At 40.4% G+C, this 23,422-nt stretch overlaps 1 protein-coding gene across 1 annotated transcript in view; it reads left to right on the top strand.

Annotated features, from left to right (window-relative positions):
- The window catches only part of slc25a48 (solute carrier family 25 member 48), a 37,538-nt gene that overhangs the window by 243 nt on the left and 13,873 nt on the right, over positions 1-23,422 (top strand). Inside the window, exons 2-4 of the mRNA XM_031317085.2 lie at positions 8,610-8,653; positions 9,335-9,406; positions 13,860-14,112. Coding sequence (XP_031172945.1) covers positions 8,610-8,653; positions 9,335-9,406; positions 13,860-14,112 — 369 coding nt within the window. The remainder of the gene's footprint in view (positions 1-8,609; positions 8,654-9,334; positions 9,407-13,859; positions 14,113-23,422) is intronic.

Genomic DNA, 23,422 nt, shown 5'->3' on the forward strand with positions numbered 1-23,422 from the left:
GAGTGACGCGCGCATACACACACACACACACACACACACACACACACACACACACACACACACACACACACACACACACACACACACACACACACACACACACAGGTTATTTACAGCCTTTCATTCAGAGAGAGCTAGAGAGCCTCTGTTAACCAGTGTGCATTGGGTCAGTGTGGGGGATGGTGGGTTCACAAAATTGCATGTTCGTTTGGATTAAATTATATTTGCATGGAAGAAAAGACAGGTTTAGAATCAGGCACAAGGTTATCTTTTTGGAAAAAGGTTAAAACGTTTTGCAGGAAACCGCTCCACTCCCCTCCCCCCCCAATGCATCCACATCCAATGCAAATAATGGGGAGAATGCAGAGCTCTTCCTTTTTCCCACACAGATAAATAAACACTCTCTGAACTACAATGATGGCAGAAGTTTGATGCGTTATCAATTCCACAAATGCTTTCAGAAATGACTGATTATGTAGACGTTTTTATTCTGCTGAGGAAAAGAAGAACTTTCTAAGTTGGAATACATGCTGTGACAGTCCTGGCCGCTAGGGGCGCTGTTGCTGCATTCTTTTTTTAGTTGCATTAAAAAAAAAAAAAAAAAGGTTTTATACAAGACAGCTGCAGCTCTTTTGAATGTAATTTCTTACATAACCAGATGTAAACACAAGTAATTAATAAAACATGAGAAGGAAGAAGCAGTGACTCAACAAAACATCTGGATTCAAGTCAAATGAAAGAGAGGATCAGATACAAGTTTTAGCTGGGAACTCTAAAAAAGTTTATTTTTTAAGATTTAGTATCCATGTCAACCAAAACCACAAAACAAATTAAAATATATATAAAAAAAATACATGAGACATTTGAAAGGACTCCAAATATTCATGTTGTATGCGAGTAATGTTGCAAATGTTATTGATCCTTTAAAAAAAATACTAATAAGAAAAATCTACAAAAAAATCTGTGAAGCTTAGCTGAGAGAAAAGCTAAAAATAAATAATTTTGTTTTCACAATATTTTTGGTATTTTGTATGGCGTTGTGTATATATTTTATATTTGCACTCTTTCCTACTGCAACTGCTGCACAATAATTTCCCTGGAGGTAAATAAAGTTGAAATTAGAGCTGGGCAATATATCGATATTATTTCGATATCGTGATATGAGACTAGATATCATCTTAGATTTTGGATATCGTAATATCGTAATATGCTAAGTGTTGTCTTTTCCTGGTTTTACAGGCTGCATTACAGTAAAGTGATGTCATTTTCTCAACTTACCAGACTGTTGTAACTGTTCTATTATTTGCCTTTACCCACTTAGTCATTATATCCACATTATTGATAATTATTTATCAAAAATGTCATTGTGTAAATATTTTGTGAAAGCACCATTAGTCAACACTACAATATCTTTGCGGTAACGACATCGAGGTATTTGGCCAAAAATACTGTGATATTTGATTTTCTCCATATCGCCCAGCCCTAGTTAAAATCTCATGTTAGACGGTGTGCTGCAACATCTTTTGACTGATTGAGTTTGTGTGTGTAGTTTGGGTGGCAACAAAAAGCTGAAAGCAACAACCAAACCGCATGCATTGCCTTTAAGTGAATTCAAGTTGTCGTAGTAGTCGAGTTAAAGCATCTTTTTATTCTTCTGCTGACCCCCGGTGACCCTGTAAAGGACCCTGCCAGTCCCCAGGACCCTAGCTTGACCTTAAGGGTCAACCTCAAGCCACTGCAATTTAACCTTTACTCCAGAAAGTGGAAAGACGACCCATAGTTTTATTTAGTTTCTGTCGACTTTGAATGAAGTGTATTTTAAGACGCTAAAATTACTATTTATTTACGTGGAATCTGATGGGTTTAGCGAACGCAATTTCGCAGGTGTTTTTATGTTTTTAAAAAAGGATCTTACTCTTTAACAGAAAGGTCGACTTCCTTAGAAATCCTTTCCATAAAGTTGTCAGACATTTAGAATATTAATATTAATGCTCGAGTTCATGTGTAGAGCCCCTGGTGATACAAAGTGTCGATCCTTCTTAGTGTTTTAAAAATAGTGATTTTGATGCTGTCATAGTAGTGCCCCTAGGACTCCCATTCAAAAGGCCATTTGACCGAAAACGAGAATACAGTAAATCTTAAAAGTGGCGTTTCCATCCAAAATATGCTTTTAAAGTGCCCATATTATGAAAAAAACACTTTTTTCTGGGATTTGGGGTATTATGTTGTGTCTCTGGTGCTTCCACACACATACAAACTTTGAAAAAAATCCATCCATGCTGTTTAGAGTGAGATATGGTTTCTGAATGTGTCCTGCCTTCAGTCTCTGGGTGAGCTGTTCAAAATCGGCACGGCTTGTGACGTCACAAGCCGAAACGAGCAGGCTAACCGCAACCATTAGCTCGTAGCGTTAGCGTTAGCATGCTAACGCTAATGCTAACGCTAGCATGCTAACGCTAGCATGCTAACGCTAGCATGCTACCTCGTTCTCAATAGCAAAGCACTGCTACAACACACACAAGTTCACCATAATCTTCAAAAGAACTACTTACATGTGCGCCCTCATTTAGAAGTCCCCCAGCTAATCCTGCCTTGTAACTGACCGAAGTTGTAGAAACAGCCTTTCTTTTACTGTCTATGGAGCTAGCTAGCTGACATGATCTACATCTGAGCTACTGAGCATGTGCGAATGCAATCAAAGATAGTACAGAAGAAGAAGAAGAAAAGAGGTCTCACTCTGTAGCTAAAACAGAGACCAGCTGAAAAGAGGATCTGCAGCAGTGAGAGAGAGCGGTGCAGTACAACAAAAATATGGTGTTTTTTGAAAATTAAACCATGTAAACCTATTCTGGTACAACCTTAAAATACAATTATGAACCTGAAAATGAGCATAATATGGCTGCTTTAAACGAAAGTTTGACTCGGGTACATTCACAAAAAGACCCTAGGTTGCATTTTGGTGAGAGTTACACTTTAAAAAAGTAAGCGCTTATGTAAAAGGTAACAAACCAAAGTTTTTATTATTGCATTTTAAAGTGTTTTTCTTAAAATTCTTAACATGTTGCTGCAAAAATGAATGGCACTGCAGGGAGGATACATATGGTAGCAGCTGGAAAGTAAGATAAACCTTTATTGGGCCCCAGAGGGGAATATATCAATTGTAACAGCAGCACAAAGTGGCAATAGTACAGATAAATAGATAAAGTAATTAGTGCTGCAACTAATGATCATTGTCGTTGTTGATTAATCTGACTAATATTTCTCGAGTAATGGATTAGTGGTTTGGTCTATGAAATGTCAAAAAATGGAATGGTAAAAAATGTAGATCAGTGTTTCCCAAAGCCCAAGATGACATCCCGAAATGTCTTGTTTTGTCCACAACTCAAAGATATTCAGTTTACTGTCACAGAGGAGAGAAGAAACTAGAAAATATTCACATTTAACAAGCTGACATCAGAAAATCTTGACTCAAACCGATCTATCGATTATCAAAATTAGAGGTCGACCGATAGTGGATTTTACCGATACCGATAGCTAGGTTGGGCCGTATTTGCCGATAACCGATTAATCGACCAATAGTATTTATAACTTATACAGTTGACAAAATACATACATTGTTTCAAAAAAAGTCCAGTCGCTTTTGCCAATAATCAAAATAATATTGTCATATTTATTGATATTACACCCACAGCAATGCTACACAAGCATGTGTGTTGTCTAAAACAGTTCTCCTACATATTTGGAGTCATCCAGTGCAAAAATAAACATAATGAGCATTATAATTCATATAAAGGACAAACAATCTCAAAACAGTGACGCCATTCTTCTCTGTAGAACGGTTTAGAACGGTAACAGACGATCTCTGACCTGGAGGGATCTAGCTTCCCACTATATACTCTTTGTTTTCGCTTGGATGCCCATATTGACCCTTTGCACGTGACGTCACGCTCCACTCGCGCGAATTATGAACGCCATGACGGACGGCGGAAGAGCTATGCTGTAGATGGACGGCAATCTAAACTCGCACGTTTTCGTTCGTGTTTGTGTTCTCACATTCACAATGTGCAGAGTAATCCTCACCAACACAAGCATGTGTATGTATTGCCTTTCTGTTTCAAATGGAAATGAGTGATAAATAAAATGATCCTCAACCAGCTTGCTGCCGTGCTAACCAGCTAACAGGTCCAACCCGATGATGACCCACATAACTAGCTAACATCGGTTATTCACTGACCTAGCTACATATCCAAAAAAGAAAGCTGTTCCATTGATCATTTAACTTAACACACATACAAAAAAATATCGGTTAAATTAAAGATGACATGGCATGGAAACTAGCTTCAAAAACGAGTTAAATGCGGGTCTGCGGAGCTCCTACCCCGGCTAGCTGACGAGCTAGCTGCAGCTAGCTTTGGACGGCTCGCTAGCTGCTGCCCATCGCGTCTAATCCTGCACTCTGCTATTGCTATAGCATCACCGTTTATTTACAAAAAGCTAACGTTTCGGTCCCTCCGGACCCTCATCAAGAGTATTTCAAACAAAAAACACAACCGGCTTAAATACATTTCGCCCCTCCCGTGCTGTGTCCCCAGGTGTGGGACAATAAACAATCACTTATCAATGGGAGTGTCTCTCAGGGCACGTCCACACGTACCAAAACAATCCCCGTCTTCCCTGGCATCGTTCTAAGAATATTTGCGTCCAAATGGATCCATTTGAAATTGACTCAACACGCTACTTCATATCCCAGGCCTATAGGTGGTGCTGTTTCTGATACAGAAATTCACCAAAAACAGAGAAGAGGCGGAGCATGCGCATAAAGCTTGCGCGCTGTAAACAAACAGAACGTAGAAGAAGAAACCAAACAGTCCTAGTAACCCTAATAGGCTCAATATCTTCTCCAGCAGGAACACAAGCACATAGTCCGCCATTGTTGTTGTTATGAGACGTCGTCGCGGGGTAAGAGGTCGAGGGGTGTGGCGATGACATCATCGATATGCAAGTATGCGGCTTCGCCGTCCAAACGAAGACACAAGTGCGCAGTTTTCGAATTTTTTCACCCTGGGACCAGGTTTAAAAGTGCGTCTTCAGGCAGTGCGTTTACAGGATTCCTTTGGACGATCGGCCAAAACGATGCAAAACGTGCGTTTACACCAAAAAGCGTTTCCGTGTGGATGGCCCCTTCAACACGCATATTCAACACACGTCACTTGTGTATTTGACCAGTGGCGCAAAAACTAAAAATAAGGTAGCATGCACAATAAATGACAAGAAGAAAAATATTTAAAAAAAATATATATTTAAAATACAAAATGTGAATGTAATTTCAACAGCAGCACAACCTTACTCCATAATAGTTGTCTTATCTGATGCCATCACTAGGCTGATTTAAGAATTGAATTTATGCTGCTATATTTAACAGTGAGTTCATTTCATTCAGGTGTGAGGATGGTGGATCAGGAAAGACAGGGGAAGGAAACAGGTAGGTCTAACATTAGGTGGAAGTGTAGGGGGAGCCACTTGATACCAACAGATACATTTCTTAATATTATTAATATGGAAAAACTAATGAAAAATCTATTACATAATGTTTGTTTGACATTATGTCTTAGTGGAGAAGAACACAGGCAAGGAGTGAATGAGACAGATGAATGAGACCAGTGATGACATCAGGTAGAGATGAGACCAGTGATGACATCAGGTAGAGATGAGACCAGTGGTGACATCAGGTAGAGATGAGACCAGTGATGACATCAGGTAGAGATGAGACCAGTGATGACATCAGGTAGAGATGAGACCAGTGGTGACATCAGGTAGAGATGAGACCAGTGGTGACATCAGGTAGAGATGAGACCAGTGGTGACATCAGGTAGAGATGAGACCAGTGGTGACATCAGGTAGAGATGAGACCAGTGATGACATCAGGTAGGAGTTCTATTAGACCACACAAAACTAAATGTCCAGTATGGTTTGAAGTTCTGTTGACCAACCTATTCACTGTGTCCTTTTTGGGGGAACAATAGTGCAGACAGAGATGGAAAGCCACTTACCACTCAAATCACATCAACCAGGGGTGATGATTAGGTTGCCAATTGTCACAATTTGGTTGTCAAGGGCAACCGGGCAACCGTTAATGTCGCTGATATACAGGTTAATGCCCGATGCGGTGTTCATTGTCAGGTATTAATGGACGATGGCGAGGCGTGTGCGTCGGACGGTTGCCTCCGCCGAAGTCCATTAATACTAATATTAATGGGTGGTGATGGCGCAGTGGATATGACACATGCCTTTGGTGTGGGAGACCCGGGTTTGATTCCCACTGCGATACATCAACCAATGTGTCCCTGAGCAAGACACTTAATCCCTAGTTGCTCCAGAGGCATGCAACTTCTGACATATATATAGCAATTGTAAGTCGCTTTGGATAAAAGCATCAGCTAAATGACATGTAATGTAATGTAATACCTGACAATGGACACCTCGAAGGGCATTAACCCGCTTATACCATGGTCACTTGCCAAATAACATATTTTTTAAACATTAGTTCTTATATCTTCATATTTTAATTAGTTTTACTGTTTTACTTTCTGCAATACTACATAAAAGGGTTTTTCCTGGAATTGTTGTTGCCTCCCAAAGAGGTTTTAGCTAGCATCAAAGGAAAATCACCAGCACCAAAATGACAAGAATTGTGAATAAAAGTAGTAATTCAAATCCTCTCTAACTGTGTTTAAGAGTAATTTACCAAACAACCGTTAAACAAGCAGGACATAAACTTCAATACGAGAGCTAATCTCAGTTTTATCTCCAGGGTCAGCCTGTCTCTTGAATATTTTTTTTTTTACCAGTTTTGTTAATTGGGGCTTTATTTACTCAAGCATAATATACATTTTTGTTTATGAAATTGTCAGAAATTACAGGTCAATGCATAGATTTCTGTCAAATAAGGTAATGCGGTAACACAGACTCATTTACTGTACGCGGAACGATTATGCTTACTGCTGAGCTAGTCCCCCCCCGATCATGCTTAAAACCCTACATATAACAATTTCATATGCATGTCAGGAATAGACAGTGACTCAGAAAAAAATGTTTTAACTTATTGCAACTTAACCTCAAACAATACTTGGATTCATGTGTGCAAATACATACATCCATTCCATTTTCCCTGCTATGATACATATCCATTTCATTTCTACATACTCCCATTTGTTTCAATTACAATACATATTCAGATTCAAATCCATTAGCCTACATAATGCATCTTCACATATATATATCCATTTCAATGACATATCTCAAATTCATGTCAATTACTATAATTTATAGCGGCTTCACCATTTACACCAATACTATTAACACAAAATATTAATAATGTTTAATGAAGTTTAAATCCTAACTGAATGAGCACATTGGCCATTCAGAAATGTAGAAGTATTATTATTGTCAATGTCAGTGTTGTAGTCGACTCACCAACTGTCGAGTCTGAGTCAAGTCTCGAGTCCCCAGTGAGTTGAGTCACCATTGCCTGAGTTTGAGTCCAAGTCGAGTCACGAGTCCAGAGTACAGCGACTCGAGTCCGAGTCCAGGACTTGAGTACTCCATCACTGCCTATTACACCTAACAGTAGTCAGAAACATCATCAAACTTCAGAGTCCTGGGGCTCCTGGATTGCTCACCTGGTAGAGCGTGTGCCCCGTGTACTAGAGTCCGGATCGGGCCGAATTTTTCTGTCCGAGCCCGGCCCGCGTCCGACAGAGCAGTAACCGAACCCGGCCCGAGCCCGACAGGCATTAAGAAATTTGTGTCCGAGGCCGACCCGAGCCCGACCCGAGCCCGACACAGTTAAAATCATCTACTAATGACACATGTAGGCTACGTTTTTGTGTGGAAAGCCCGCTTTTATTAAGCAACTGTAGGAAGGCATTCGGAAATGTCAACAGATGAGCGCATCAGTTAATAAGCCGACGTTATAAAATCAATAACGTTGGGGGTTAAAATCCCGTTTCTGATGAGCAAATGCTGCATACAACACGTCTGCTTCCTCTTTCTCTATCTCTCTTCTGCCCACTTACCACACACACACTGAGCTCTCATAAAGGAGCCGCAGCACCATTTTACAACAAATGCCTTATCGCGCTGATGTGAACGTACCCGACCTGAACCCGACCATAATTTCTAAATATCTGTCCGAACCCGGCCCGGCCCGTCGGCCCTTTGCTGCATGTCATTCCCGCTCTCTCTCCACTCTCACATCTTCAGCTGTCCTATATAATAAAGTTTAAAATCAAATATCCAAAAAATAATATTTAAAAAAAGCAAAACAAAAAACTTTTACAGACAGAGTCCTATTTCATTAATGGTTGAGTCCGATTCGATAAATCCTCGAGTCTGAGTCATCAGTGCGCGAGTCCAAGTCGACTCATGAGTCCAGAGAATTGCGCCTCGAGTCGGACTTGAGTCCGAGTCCAGGACTCAAGGCCCCCCTCACTGGTCAGTGTATTGTATTATTGTCTCTGCCTCATACCGACTTTCCCTCCGTCCTCTCTGTCTTTTTTTGTGCACTCATTTTCTCCTGTGTGTGTGTTTTCTTTGTCTTTTGTCTGCAGGAGCTTCCAGTGTGGTGGTGGGCCATCCTCTGGACACAGTGAAGGTATTCAAGACTCCCACAGACTTCTGATTCTATCACACCATTCCCAAACATTATCACTGCCTTGTTCTGATTATAGTTGTTATATAAGATTTTTTTTCTTAAATGGCAGATGTTCAAGATGTTTACATGTTCTTTGTGGCACATTGTGGTTTACCTGTTGTTATGTCAGAGCAGTTAGCCATTATGTAAGAGCTAATTTGCCATGTTGAACACATTATCTTACCACTTGATTCACACTGAGAAGAACTTGGTTTACTTAAACAAACTTGCACCCATGAAGTAATGTGCAGCTACAAAGTTTCCAGTGAAGTTTTGTATATTTGTTTTTAAATTAAAAAGGAGACAAATCCATATTGAACATGATGTTTAGCTGTTTTGGCTCCATTTTGTAATTTGGTGCAGTATTGTATTATTGAAAGCATCTTAAAGAGTAGATATTTATCTTGGAAGTTTGGACAGAAAACCTCAGGATCAGGTTTCAGTCTTTTGAGAGAGAGAGCGATAACAAGTTATCTACAAGAAAACTAATCGATTAAACGAGAAAGTAATCGGAAGATTAATCAACATTAAAAATAGTCGTTTGTTGCAGCACTAGAACATAGGCAAGCTAAAAATGAAGGGTGATAGACTTGGTCTTTCTGTTCTATGTTGTTATGAAACTAATTGGTTTCTCTCCCCCAGACGCGGCTCCAGGCGGGGAAAGGCTACAAGAACACTCTACACTGCATTCTCACTATCTACAGGAAGGAAACGGTAAACACACAATCCACAAGTTGATTGGCCATTAAAATGTTTCACAAATCCCTCTTCATACACACAGCACACACATGCAATTCAGGAGCTAGCGCGGGATCAGCCATGGTACGGTACCTGGTATTTGGAGCAGTTTGGGGGTTCGGCACCTTGCTTCAAAGGGCACATCGGCACTGCCCAGGTGGCGAACTGGCACCACTCAATCTGCCGGTCCGTACGTTTCCCAAGCCAAGTCCCCACGGACTGAGCTACTGCCGCACCAGTCTCACATTGCAGGACCTTCCTCCACAGCGCTGCGGAGGAAGGTCTGACTAGTGCATACATCATTCCGGGATGGGAGAAATGGTTTATTAGATGGTTTATTGGCATTTCTTTAAACCAATCACAATCGTCTTGGGCGGTGCTAAGCACCGGACGGAGCAACGGTGCCTCTGCAAAATAGACTCGGGAAGGAACTTGTTTTGGTGGAACATGTGTAGATGTTTTTAGTGCATAGAATACTAAGCTATTGAAATAATAATTGTCGGCATGACTTTATAATTCATGTTGTAATGTTACACATACTGTACATGTGGCACAGTGAATCCTTAGGATTAACTGGATCTGTGGATGGCTATCTTAGTGACTACCTTAGGCCAGTAACCGTATCATCAGTGGGGATTTATATTTGCTAATAATATGTTGGATTAAAACATTTAAATTTTTGAAAAAAAATTCAAAAATTAACAATAATTTAGTGGCCCCCCTGCAGTGACTCTGCACTCTGACTCTGAGGACCCCCTGTTGAAGATCTCTGTCCTAGTGTTACTGCACTTAGGGCAAAGCTACAGAGTCCCCTGTGCAAAGAACATCTATAAAAAAGTAGTTTGTCCACGTTCCCTTAAAATATCTGAATCAGTAAGGACAGCCACTACTTGAATCTAGCTTGCTACCTCAGCACGCAGCACTTTGTATCTATTTATTCTAACTTGATTCAGTCCTCACTATTAAGTAGCTGATGCTTATTCCATTTAATTTGATCAGCACCGCATAGTTTGATCTGAGTTCCGTGAGGCTGGTTAGTTTCAATGGATGCACTATGGCAGTTATGTTCAGGACCCCAGGAAGTGCTCCGGGCTTTGAAGCAATTCGGTCCATAAATTTGGAAAGTCAAGAAGAGCCGCACGATTTAATCATTTAATCCCCATTCAAGTTAGCAAAGCGCCAAACCGGAAGTAGCCAGAGATCTCCAGAGGGCCTGCTCTATGGGCCGCACACTGTGGAAGTAGTGATGATCATTTGGGTGATTTTTGGCTCCATGATGGCTTTATATATGTCACTGAGTACCTCTCATAGGAATGAACGGGGCTCTGACTCAAACGCTGTATCTTTATTATCTATTAATAACTATTATTTCATTTTTTATTAAGATTATTTTATGGATGTATAATACATCCATGGTTAATTTTGGTAAGCATGACGCTCCTCTGTCAGTCATTGTCTTAAATCCACACCACATGAGATAAACAGTTGTGATTGGCCCATCCAGGTTCTCTTTGGCTGGAAGTCTGCCTGAATGGGGTAGATGTATCTGCCAGAGCAAAGAAACATGAGCTTACAGATTTGTCTGGTTTCCCTTACCCAGCTTCTCAGCAGGATTGTTGAAAGCTTCATTTTTATCTTGAGTTCAGCTATGGCGTTATATATGTATCACATTCCTGAGCGAGTAATTGTATGTTTTGAGCACAGAGAACTATATTTTGCAAGCGCATTACATTGCATTTTGAACAGAAATGTACACTCGCAAAAAATAATTCAGTTTGAGTAAACAAAAACCTATTTCGTGCACAATAAATGTATTTGCATGTCTTTCTCTGCTCGCAGGTAGACGCTCTCAACCTCTTCTCCCTACGCGCTCAACTCTAGACACGCTCGCTCAGATTTTCACAGCGTTACAAGTGTGCCACAAAACCAACCAATCGCAGAATCAAAAGGTCAATTCTGATTGGCTGTTCATCTCCAATTAGATCGCAAGTAGCAGGAAAGACATCTACAGGGAAACAGTCTTTGACGCAACACCTGCCGTGATGCCCCAGCAAGGGGTATCTCTGCTGTAGCCAGTGGGTACTTGGAAAGATTGTGGAGCAGCTTAACTAATTAAAATAATTGAATTATGATTGATTTAAAACAATATCAGCTAAAACAGCTCAACACATGTTTAAACATATAGCGAAGTAATCAACGGTAGAAATAAACAGCTAAAAGTGGCCTACTGACTTAGCTAACAGTTGAAATGATTAGCTAACAGTTGAAATGATTAGCTAAAAGTAATGGATGAATTTTGAAACATTAACCACACTTCAAGTAAAAGGCCTAGCTAGCTAGTAGAATTTCTGACCAAACCAACCTAAATGTTTACAGTTCAATTGCATGAAAATGTAAGAATATTCACTTTAATATGATAAATAGTGTGAACACATTGGGAATTGATAGGGCGGGGTATGTGAGTTTATATGACAGGGCTGTGGGTTAACCTCAGACCAGAAAGGTTGGAAAGCACTGATCTACAGTATTTTATATTATTGACCGACCGATATATTACAGACATGCCTTAATAGTTGTGTTAATCACAATACCGTTGTTTGAATTACATATCTCCGTGTGTAACTAACGTCATCCTTCACAAGCAATCTAACATTAGCCCAGCATGGATAAAGTCCAGCTATGCATCCAACATATTCATCTGAACACACCTAAAATGTCACAATCCAGCCACTTGTAAGAAGTTTGTAATACTGGTTACAAAGTTATCGTGTTTTATTAACCTTAATTCTGTTTGCCAAGGCTATATATTTTATTGGCTTGCAAAGTAGCTATCCGATGCTAACGCTAACGTTAGCTAGCTAATTTATGTCAAAAAGCAGTAGCTAACTAATGTTACTGCCAAGATATGGTTTCATTGTAAGACAGCGTAAACACATGACAACACTTGACGAGTCTTACAACACCTCTCTGGTCTCTAGTGAAATCATATCTTGGCAGTAGTTAGCTAACGTTTCTGCTTTTTGAGATAAATTAGCGTTAGCAACGGATAGCTCCTTCGCAAGCTAATATAGCAACATAATCCAGGTTAATAAAATACGGTAATGTAACCAAAGTATTAAAAACTACTTAGCTACATGTGGCTATAGTGTGACAGGTCTACTGCTGTTCAGTCTCGCATTGCGAGACCTAGCTAACTTAGCTAGTTACAGTGCTGCGAGGCCTGTTCAGATGACATGTCGGCTGCAGTCTCTTATATACAGTCTATGGCTGCAGTGTGTGAGCTAGCTAGATTGCTTGTGAAGGATGAGTCAAACTAACGTTAAACACACAAGGAGATATAAGTCAAAGAAAACAACGGCATTATAGCACACACAAATGTTAAGACATTTCTGTGATATAAGTCAATAATACAAAATACTGACCGAAATGTGTTTTAATCCAGTAACATTAGTCGAACAGCTCCACTGTAGTCAGTATTTGCTGTACCAACAGGTGTAAACTGAAAAAGACTGTTCCTCCTAGATTTTTGTTTCCTGCTACTTGCGATCTAATTGGAGATGAACAGCCAATCAGAATTGACCTTTTGATTCTGCGATTGGTTGGTTTTGTGGCACACTTGTAACGCTGTGAAAATCTGAGCGAGCGTGTCTAGAGTTGAGCGCATAGAGAGAAGAGATTGAGAGCGTCTACCTGCGAGCAGAGAAAGACATGCAAATACATTTATTGTGCACGAATTAGGTTTTTGTTTACTCAAACTGAATTGTTTTTTGCGAGTGTACATTTCTGTTCAAAATGCAATGTAATGCGCTTGCAAAATATAGTTCTCTGTGCTCAAAACATACAATTACTCGCTCAGGAATGTGACACATATATAACGCCATATTCAGCCAGCTCGTGAAGTCATTTTTTGTAGCTTTGAAAAGATGATCAATGAAAGATCACCAAAATCTAATCATTTGTACAGAATCGGAATTATTACAGCAACGCATTTACAGTAAAACAGGAAATGATTAAGTCATGTCGAACTGTGAAGCATGCCTGATTCTGTGAGTCAGTGACAACAACATGGGTGTGTTACAATGTTGACAGTGTGGTATGCATCCTTGTGGTTGGATTGTTCATTTTAAGCACTGTTGACTGCTCCAAACATGTGTCAGCCTTCACTCCCTGCCAGAAATTACAGGCCTGCTCTCAGTGGTTAGCTGATTTATTCAGGCAGTGGACAGCTGTGGGTCTCCCAAACCTCCCCCTGCTAAGAGGGAATACTTTCCATAAAGAAATATTTGGCCGTAACTTCACCCCATTTTTCATTCAATGCACAGGCCAATATAATCTCAGTGTACGTTTGAATTTAAAATCGGTACTGTAGGTTGAAGGATATGTCTTTTTTTTTTTGTCTGTCAGTAATCACTTCCTTTGTGTTTCTCAGATCACGGGTTTCTTTAAGGGCATGTCTTTCCCACTGGTCAGCATCACCGTCTACAACTCAGTGGTGTTTGGCACCTTCAGTAACACACAGAGACTCATAAGCAAGTATCGCTATGGTGACGGGCGGCATCCCTGCAGCATGGCGGACCTGACTGTGGCCAGCATGCTTACTGGTCTGGTGTCAGTGGGCCTGGGAGCCCCGGTGGATCTGGTCAAGATCAGACTGCAAATGCAGACGCAGATGGTTCTAGCAGGTAAATCAGGCCTGTTTTTGTTTTTTTTGGCTTGGGATTTTTGTTTTCCTCCTTCAGGAACCAGAAGGAGGAATGTATTCCTCCCTTCCTTTCAAAGCTGGAAATAATAGACTGTTTTTTGGGGGGGAGGAGAGGATTTACTTCTCTGGTTTTCTGGCACATACTTGAATATAAACAATAGTCTTTTCAACATGGAAATGCCTGTGCAGACCAAGTCGGTCCCACCCCACCACAAATGGCTTAAATTTGTCCAAATAATTCATCGAATAAGAAAAAAAAAAAGCCCTGTGAGAAGACACAGGCAAAAATAAAACATGAAGAGAAGACACAGGCTACATCTACCCTTCTATGTTTTGGTTTAAAAACAAATATCTTTTGCTATGTTCACACTTCGCGTCCGCACTAATCCGGCGTTTCCGAGCCCTTAAAACGGACAGATTTGGAAACATTGCTGCCCCCGTTTTTGTTTGAAAACTCCGGGGTTGCTTTGTAGTCTGGATGGACACAAACAGAGATCTGTGGAAACTACGATGCACGCCAGTCACTGTTATCGGTTAGGTAGCTTACATACCTTTCAGTAACAGTTCCACCTCATCGTTGGTCCAAGCTAGTAATTCCCTGGCAGGGTTTTCTCTACCATTAAACGGCTAACTGTACGTACACACCGCTGCCGACTTGAGCTTCAGGAAGTTACAAGAAGTCATTCATTTTCAATGGAAGCTGGCTTCTCTCAGCTGCAAGAGGCGGCAAATCTGTCGGCGTCGCGTTTTTGGCACGTTGAGCGACCAGAGCGTCAAGCAGAAAGTTGAAGTTTGGTCAACTTTATGGTAATGAGCTATGGCGCGGTTCAGCAGCAAATGACCAGCAACCAATCGGAATATAGACATCCTTCGCGCTGGCTGATTCCAGAGAAACGTGCAATGTTAACTTTTGCTCCTACCAAAACATTAGTTCTGAGAAAATGGAGGAAAGCTCATCATCGCTGTTGCTGGGTTCCCTATCATTTATGATATGACTTTGTTTGCCTATAGGGACCAGTTACAAAAAAACGAGGCATGGGATAAAATAGCTGGGATAGTTGGTGTCTCCGGTGAAGTGCGTGATGATGATTTTTATTATTTTTAACTAGGAGGGAATAATTGCACAACAATGAGCAGTGTCCAAAGTTTGAAATCAGTTCTACACTAGGGATGAGCGAGTACAGCATTATCTGTATCTGTATCTGTTAACCATATGAATTATCTGTATCTGTACTCGGACTGGGTGGGGCGGGGCCTAACCCGGAAGTGGGTGGGATTTAACCCGGAAGTGGGTTGGTTTGTCTTGAAATGGGCGGGGCTTTAACCGGTATGTTATTTTAAGCATGCAATTGATATGGGTTGATCAGAAATTGTTATATTTATTGCTGATTAGAAAACTATTTACATGACAGCATCAGCATTGAGCTTCAGATCAATGGTTTTGATGACGATAACAAACAAACTATATACAGAACAAGAACAATGAATACAACACATGCGGTTGCAATTATGAAGTAAAATGTAATGAACAAGAGTTTTCATACTCAACATAACTTTCTTTTTTTAACTTAACTTTTTTATGATCAGTGTGATTTTTTTTTTGGTTCTTTTTTATTTTTTTTATTTCCACTGTGTGTGTGTGTGTGTGTGTGTGTGTGTGTGTGTGTGTGTAACAGAGAAAGACAGAGAGGGGGGCGGGGGGGACTGTGTTCTACGGATCAAATAGTCCGACGCTGTTTTTCAGATCTGTTTAGAGCCAGCTGACGGTTTAAAAAAGAAAAAACATCTCCGACAGGCAGAGACGCAACGCGAGTCGCATTCTACCAAGCACCACGTCTGAACAAACCCCACGTTTACCAGAACTCTACTGGTTAATAAGTAAGTACTACAAACCAAAGTAAAAAACAAACCTGAAGCTGAAGAAACCCTAAACGTTAACGGAAAAGACCCGCGAACCTGAGTGACTGAGGGAGAGACAGAGAGAGAGAGAGAGAGAGCTGTTCTGTGTGAGTGAGCAGAGCGGGACACAGCAACACAATAAATCTGTATGTGTGTAGGGGAGGGGCGCTGTGACAACTAGCCTATCACAGGACGCAGATACAGTCAGCTACCCAATGAGGATTTTTATTCAATCCGAGCACAGATATTGACTCGTATTACTCGTATAATACTCGTACTCGGCAAAAGTGCTTTATCCGTACCGGATACTCGTTTCAGCCGAGTATCCGGCTCAACTCTATTCTACACCAAACTCAACAACTACCAAAAACAAAGACAAGAAAACCACAATTTGATCTAAAGAGCCGGCTTGTTGACTATCCCTTCGGAAAAACAGCTGATCTGTTGCACACCATTTTCTCTCACTCTCTCTCTTCACGGAGAAACAGCTGATCAGCGATCTACTAGCATAAGTGTAACAGAGCTGTGTGATATTGTAATCAAATATATGAATGAAAATAGGTTGAGTATAACTAATATTTACATATACATATATTTACATATAGGCCTATTAGTCCAGGCAAAGTAGCGTTTTACTAGCCTGGTCCTACCAGACTCTGGTACATTAGTCTGGTCCTACCAGACTCTGGTACATTTCATTTGTACAGAGAGTCTGGCCACTCTCCATTGACAAGTGTTAACTTCCTTGAAGGTGGGTACTCTGTTGAAGTTTAAAACTATTGGATCTGCCCAGAGCCACTCTGGATCTGCCATAACCAATCACTAACGTTTGGTCGTGACGTATGTCAACAAGAGGGGAGACCGACAACAACTATCGGCTTATATTTAGCATTAGCATAGCTAGCGTTAACCTTAGCCAACTCCTTCACCACTAACGGAGCGAGCTGGAAAATCAAACTTTTCCCGAACCCCGTGGGGAGGAGGGCCACAACATCATGGCCACCAACACAACTCAGAAAAGATTGTTCTTTCCCGGGCTTTAACTTCTGGATATTAGGCAGCGTTGCCACAACGGACCGAATGGCTTCACTCGCATCTTTCTAGTGCACGTCCTCAACGTCATTGTTCTCAGCCACTCCCTCTGTTCACTGATTGTGCCGCCAAATATTTGACCAGAGAAAACCTGCGAATATACCACAAACCCAGACGGTGCAGTGAAGGAAAATGAAAATTGAGTGGAAGTACGTAGGAAGGCGGAGCCAGGCTAGCGTTTTACGACAGATTAATTGTAAAAGAATTTTTTGAAGCTTAGATAATTTCTATGAGGTGTCCAGAACAACATACTAAAAGTCCTAAGAAATCCTAGTTGAGGAAATATGTTAAATTCTCATCAATCCGAGATGTGTAATAAGGCCAGGCAACAATACACCCCAATGGGGCTATTTTTTTCCTTTACTCCTATCAAAATGAAACTTTACACAATGAAAGTACCCATGAAAAGTAAAAGATTTTGTGTTACAAGTTTCTTTGAAAATGAATTTTAATATGCAAATGAGCTATACACTAATCAAATATGCCCAAAATACACCCAAATAGGCTTAATTTTTTCCTTTACTCCTACCACAATAAAACTTTACATAGTAAAAGTATACATGAAAAGTAACTTTTTTTTGTATTACAAGATCTTTTGAAATGAATTTGAATATGCACATGAGCTCCACACTTATTGAATATGTCCTAATTTGCATAGGCAGAAACACCATTCATACAATACATCGGCCCAATCTTCATCCAATCATCCTACTGCCAATGGGTGATGGCAATGCTGCTTTTAGACTGGCCTCTAACCTGCCTTTTCCCACATTTTCCTGTGACTGGCTGAACACCTTAGCTTGTTCGAGAAAGCTAGTGTCATTCTTTACTTTTTTCAGTGCCATTCCCTTTCCTATGCCAAATAGAAGAGACGTAGAATCACAGCCTAAAATGGCATGGATAAAGAGGAGATTGTCACACACCTTGGGACCAAGTAACTCCTTCGTCTGCTTTATGCACCATATCCGTCTTGTTTTTGTTGCTTTCTTTGGTTCTGGTGCCAGAAACAGCTCCTGTGCATTCAGATCAGCATGATGCAACATGAGTACTAACTCTGTGTCATCACCTACTAAGACTGTGTCTTTTGTTCTGGCAGAGGCAATGGCAGTTTGGACAGTGAGCATATCTGCATCGTGCTTTGCATGGTCTGTGATACACCCAGTCCTCTCAAGTTTATTACTGAGATAAACCAAGACCCGTTGTTTGTTTTCCTTATTGGAAAGGAAAATAAATTGCCCCATTGGGGTGTATTGTTGTCTGGCCTTACTGGCACACATCTTGGATTGATGAGAATTTAACATATTTCCTCAACTAGGATTTCTTAGGACTTTTAGTATGTTGTTCTGGACACCTTATAGAAATGATCTATGCTAAAAACAATCTTTTACAATTAGTTCTATTTTTGGCTCCAAAATTAGTTACTTTGCTTGGACTATATATACAGATGTGTCACGTCAGAGCGGATAAAGCGTCAAAAGCTTCCCCGTACTTTTTGACAAGCGTCCTTGACCGGGCGGCCAGGGCAGCCAGGGCTTCATTGTGTGTACGTACAGTAAGCCTTCAAGCCGTTTGCAGCATCAAAGCTAACTAAATGACTTTTCTCCGATCTAATGATTGTAGTTGGTCCCCAGTGAACTTCTTTAGCAAGTTTTGTCTTTAAGCTTTTTGAGTGTTATTTATTTATTATCTGTTCTAGCTTTTCCAAGTTTTAGATACAGATATGTTGATAATAATGCTACAAAATGATGTGCCAAAATATGGCAAAATCGACTGCGTCCAATTGGTTAATGTCAGTTACCAATTAATTAAGTTACCGGATATGGATACTTAGTGTTGTGTTTGGAAACAAGAGTAAATAAGATAATCTAGATATGTCTTTGATTACAGTTTTTTGTACGATTAAGTAATTGTACAGTTACTTTTGCTGAAAAATTGCAATTGACACATTTATAATTACTAATACGTTATGACGCACTACTAGAAGTTTGCGTAGCAGTTGATATGGATTGGCCGAGTGGTGGAAGGAGAACACACGCAGGCCGGGTTAATCTTCATGTGTTTTATTTGAACATTACTTAACACCAATAAGAAGCTCTGGCTGGTTTTGGTAAGGTTCTGAAAGAACACTGTACCAAAATGAAGGGGAAAAACACCTTCTTTTAAAACAGGAAGATCCTACAACAGACAAACCAAAGTCAATTCAATTAAAACAAACAATTAAGTAAAACACCAACGAATATCTCTAATCATTATTCTAATTGCCCTAATATAGAAATATTGGGAATATAAGTAGTTTAGGGAACATAAAAAAGTCCCTGAAACAATGAAACCCCTCAAAATGGTACAGTCCAAGTCCCCTCTACTATAAAGTCCATTGGAAGCACTCTCTTCCTGTTTGGCAGTTTGGACCCCTGGCCAGCAGGTAGCAGTGATGGTAGCTCATGCTACAAACATTTTGTCAAGTTATATTTAACCAATAAATGAATCTGAATGGAATGTATTCATACATGAATTGATTGGTTATTTAATTAACAATGTGAACAATAACTTGGTGCTGAAATGACCAGTAGTGACTTACATTTGCAAGTTAGCATGCTATAACCACATGTGCTTACTATGCTAGCATAACTAAGCCACAGAGGCCTGAACTGAAACCCCCCCTCCCCCCACACACACAAGCTAGTAGCAACACAACTAGAACTTCAGAAACTGGAATGTATCTGTTGAAGTAAAAGGGGATATTTAGATACTTTAAGTTAAAGTGGTGGTTAAATTGGAAGTGCTGAAAGGAGTTGAATTGGCAATTGAAATGAAGCACTAGGAGGCGTTTAAGTGGCAGTTGAAATTGAAGCAGTGCTACACTGTATGTTTAAAGGCAGCTACACACCGATAATCGGCCTTTGGACAGTCTGGCGAGGTCGGCGACTCGAGTCTGTTCGGTGTGTTCCATGCCGTCGTCCGTTGGAGGAGCTGTCGGCCTTCATTTTGGCCGACCTGACATGCTCAGTCGGAGAAAGGGCAGTCGGGACTCACCCGAAAATGGGGAGCGGGATGAGCATGACTAGAGTCTCTCAAAATCTGACGATGTTGTCGATCTGAAATGAAGACAGATTCAGCAACTGCATGGCCTATTTCTCGCTTAAAATGTTTTCAGAAACACGTTTCGGTGAACTATTTTAGTACAATATGAGATCGTATTCTGAGTGGTCGCCATTAATGCCGGAAGCAGCAGCCAGACCCACGTGACGCGTTCGTCCAATCAGCTGCTGGTTTTCATTTTTTGGGCGACAATACAGATTAGCGCCACCTGCTGTTATGGAGACGTATTATGTAATAATATCTCGTTGCTTTGGTGTGTTCCAAGGCACTTTTTTGACCAACTCAGGGTGACTTATCAGTCCAACTGCCTTTTCTGCCAACGGTCGGCCATCTGGTTGGTCTGTAACGGCCTTAACATTTGCTCATGTTCTATCACAATTCTTACCTTTCTAACAGAATAACATTTTAACTATTTACTCTGTCTTTGCAAGAGCCGGCAAAAAAAGCTATCTTGATTATGCAATAAAAGCTCCTTAATTTTCACTTTGAATGTAAAGTTAAACTGCCCAAGCGTTCTTACTGCTTTATCTCATCGAAGTCACTTCCGTATACTAATAGGACATGTAATGTAAATGTACATGTACATACAGTTTATGAAAATTCACACTTTGATTCTTAGATGTGTATAAATTACTTCTATTTGCACTTTGGGGGCAATTGCCCAGGAAAAGCACAGCAAAAAGACCAAAAACGGTGTCAAACTGTATGTGTCCAGTCAGGTCACTAACAGTGTCCGAACATGGACACAGTCACGTTAGTGGCAGTTGAAATGGAATTACTAAAAGATGTTGAAGTGGTTGTTAAATTTGAAGTGCTGAAATGTGCTGAAACTGTAAATGCTGAATGGAGTTGAGGAGCCAAGTTGAGAAGTAATTGAAGTGCAAGCACTGAAAGGAATTGAAAGGTTTGTTGAAGTGTAATTGACAAAGAAGTGTCTCTTTTCTTCCACTTTAAACGCGCCCAGTCAATACAGGTGTAGCAGTGGATGACATAAAGGAAACCAGAATAATTTTACTTCAAATTGGAACAATAATTATGCTGCAGGAATTGTTTCATAGATTCTACAGTATTTAATAATAGAGGATTATAGTTTGAGTTGTGTTGTCTGGGCTGCAACTTTATGATCAGCAGTGAAACGGTAAAACCGATTTAGCACACTCTTCTGTGATTGTGCGTGAATTGTTGATTTGATTATCCTGATGTGACATTTAGTGCATGATCTTCTACAGCACAATAAGAGTTTTTTATCGCTACAATAAAACAAAGTTGTCATTTTAACTGCAGACCAGAGAAATGTTTTCTGATGTCAGGAAATGCCAATTATGTCCAAGATAAAGTCTTGCATGAACACTGCCAGAGTCGATGGCTCCATTCCCAATGTACAGTAGGTCAATGAGTACAGAAAGGTACTACCGGTTAGGGCTGCACAATTAATCGCAATTTTATCGAAATCGCAATATGGACTAGTGAAAAATCCAAATTGCAGGGGAGGCGCAATATTTTTTAAAGGCTAACTATGTGTCTAACCATTCTGAATGAAGTATTGTGGGGCTGCAGAGATGTCCTGGGCCTACAAATCCTATCCTACAGACTAAAGGAAAACATCTTTGTTTGGTACAGAGTTTTGCAAAAATCACACTACATGACTATAGTATATTTTTATTTGTGTTTTAGTGAAAATGAGAATGATGATTATCATTCCCTCCAATACTGTGAATCATATCGCAGTCGCAACATCAGTCAGAATAATCGCAATTTGACATTTTCCTCATATCGTGCAGCCCTACTACTGGTAAAATGTTTTTATGTTTGAAAAAGGATCATACTCTTTAAAAAAAAAAGGTCGACCTCCTTATAAATCCTTTCCATAATGATGTCAGAGCCTGTCACTGTCAAACCAAGCACTTTTGTGAACTTAAAGGTGGACAATTGCCGTATAAACTTACATTGTATATTGTTTCGCGGACTGCCGACAGGAGCGGTCTTGCTTAATGCTGGACCAATTTCAAAGATTGTTGTTCCCGTCAGTCACTTAGACACACAAACATAGGAAAATTTAAATAGAAAGGAAAAAAACAAAGTCACCCTTTTAGAGGTTGATGCCAACGTAATGTTTTAGACAGTCTCTTTGTAAACTCGTTTAGTGGTTTCATCAAGTTTTTCTTTCTCAGAGAAACACCCAAACAAAATTCATTCATTTCAGTCATTTCAGCACACACTGCTGTGATTGTGTCTGAATTGTTTCTGATGTGATAAACCTGATATGATACTTGGTGCATGATCTTGTTCAGCGCAATAAGATATGTTTTTTTATCGCTACAATAAAAGAAAGTTAGTCATTTGAACTGCAGACCACAGGAAATGTTTAATTATGTCCAAGACAAAGCTTTGCATGTGTACAACAGTGGATCCTTAGGATGAACTGTATCTGACGATGGCTACCTTAGTGACTACCTTAGCCAGTATGATTTTCATCAATGGGTTTTTTCACAAATAGGCTGATTCATATTTGCTAATAATGTTGTTGGAATGTTGGATTCATGTTAACACATTTTAATTATCTTGGAAAACTTTCAAAAAATTAACAATAATTTGGTGGCCCCTCTGCAGTAACTCTCAGGACCTCCTAGGGGTCCCAGACCCCCTATTGAAGATCTCTGCTCTAGAACAGTGAAGTAAACATTTAATGCATGGCTGTTCAGAGGCACTGTATTGACATGTGAGAGCAGCGCAGCTGCTGATTCCAGCAGAGCATTTAGCAACTGAAACTGAGCAGTGTGCTGTAAACTAAATAGCATTTGGCGTTATCCCAAACTGTGACACCAGAGTACTCTCTGGGTCAGTCTATTTAATGGCAGCTTTGGGAGCAGGGTTGCAACAAACAAGTATTTTAAGTCTGAACATTTAGAAAAATGTCTTGTTTTTTAAAACAACCTGAGGTGATGTCTTTAAATGTCTGTTTTCATTCGACAAACAGTCCATAACTAGCCTGGTTGACACTAGACTCTTCTTAGTTGTAACTGAGAGTGGGTCTGGGGAAGGTTAAATCGCAGCTCATTTCCAAAGGGGCGTCACCAACGGACGCCGCTCAGATGCCTCTGGGCGCAATTGGATAGTCCTTCAACCAATCAGACCAACGATCCGGATGACGTAGCAGCGACAGCGGCATCAACGGGTTGCTGCGCTTCGGTGGCCATCAT

This window comes from Sander lucioperca, chromosome 1 (assembly GCF_008315115.2).
Source record: "Sander lucioperca isolate FBNREF2018 chromosome 1, SLUC_FBN_1.2, whole genome shotgun sequence".
NCBI lineage: Eukaryota > Metazoa > Chordata > Actinopteri > Perciformes > Percidae > Sander > Sander lucioperca.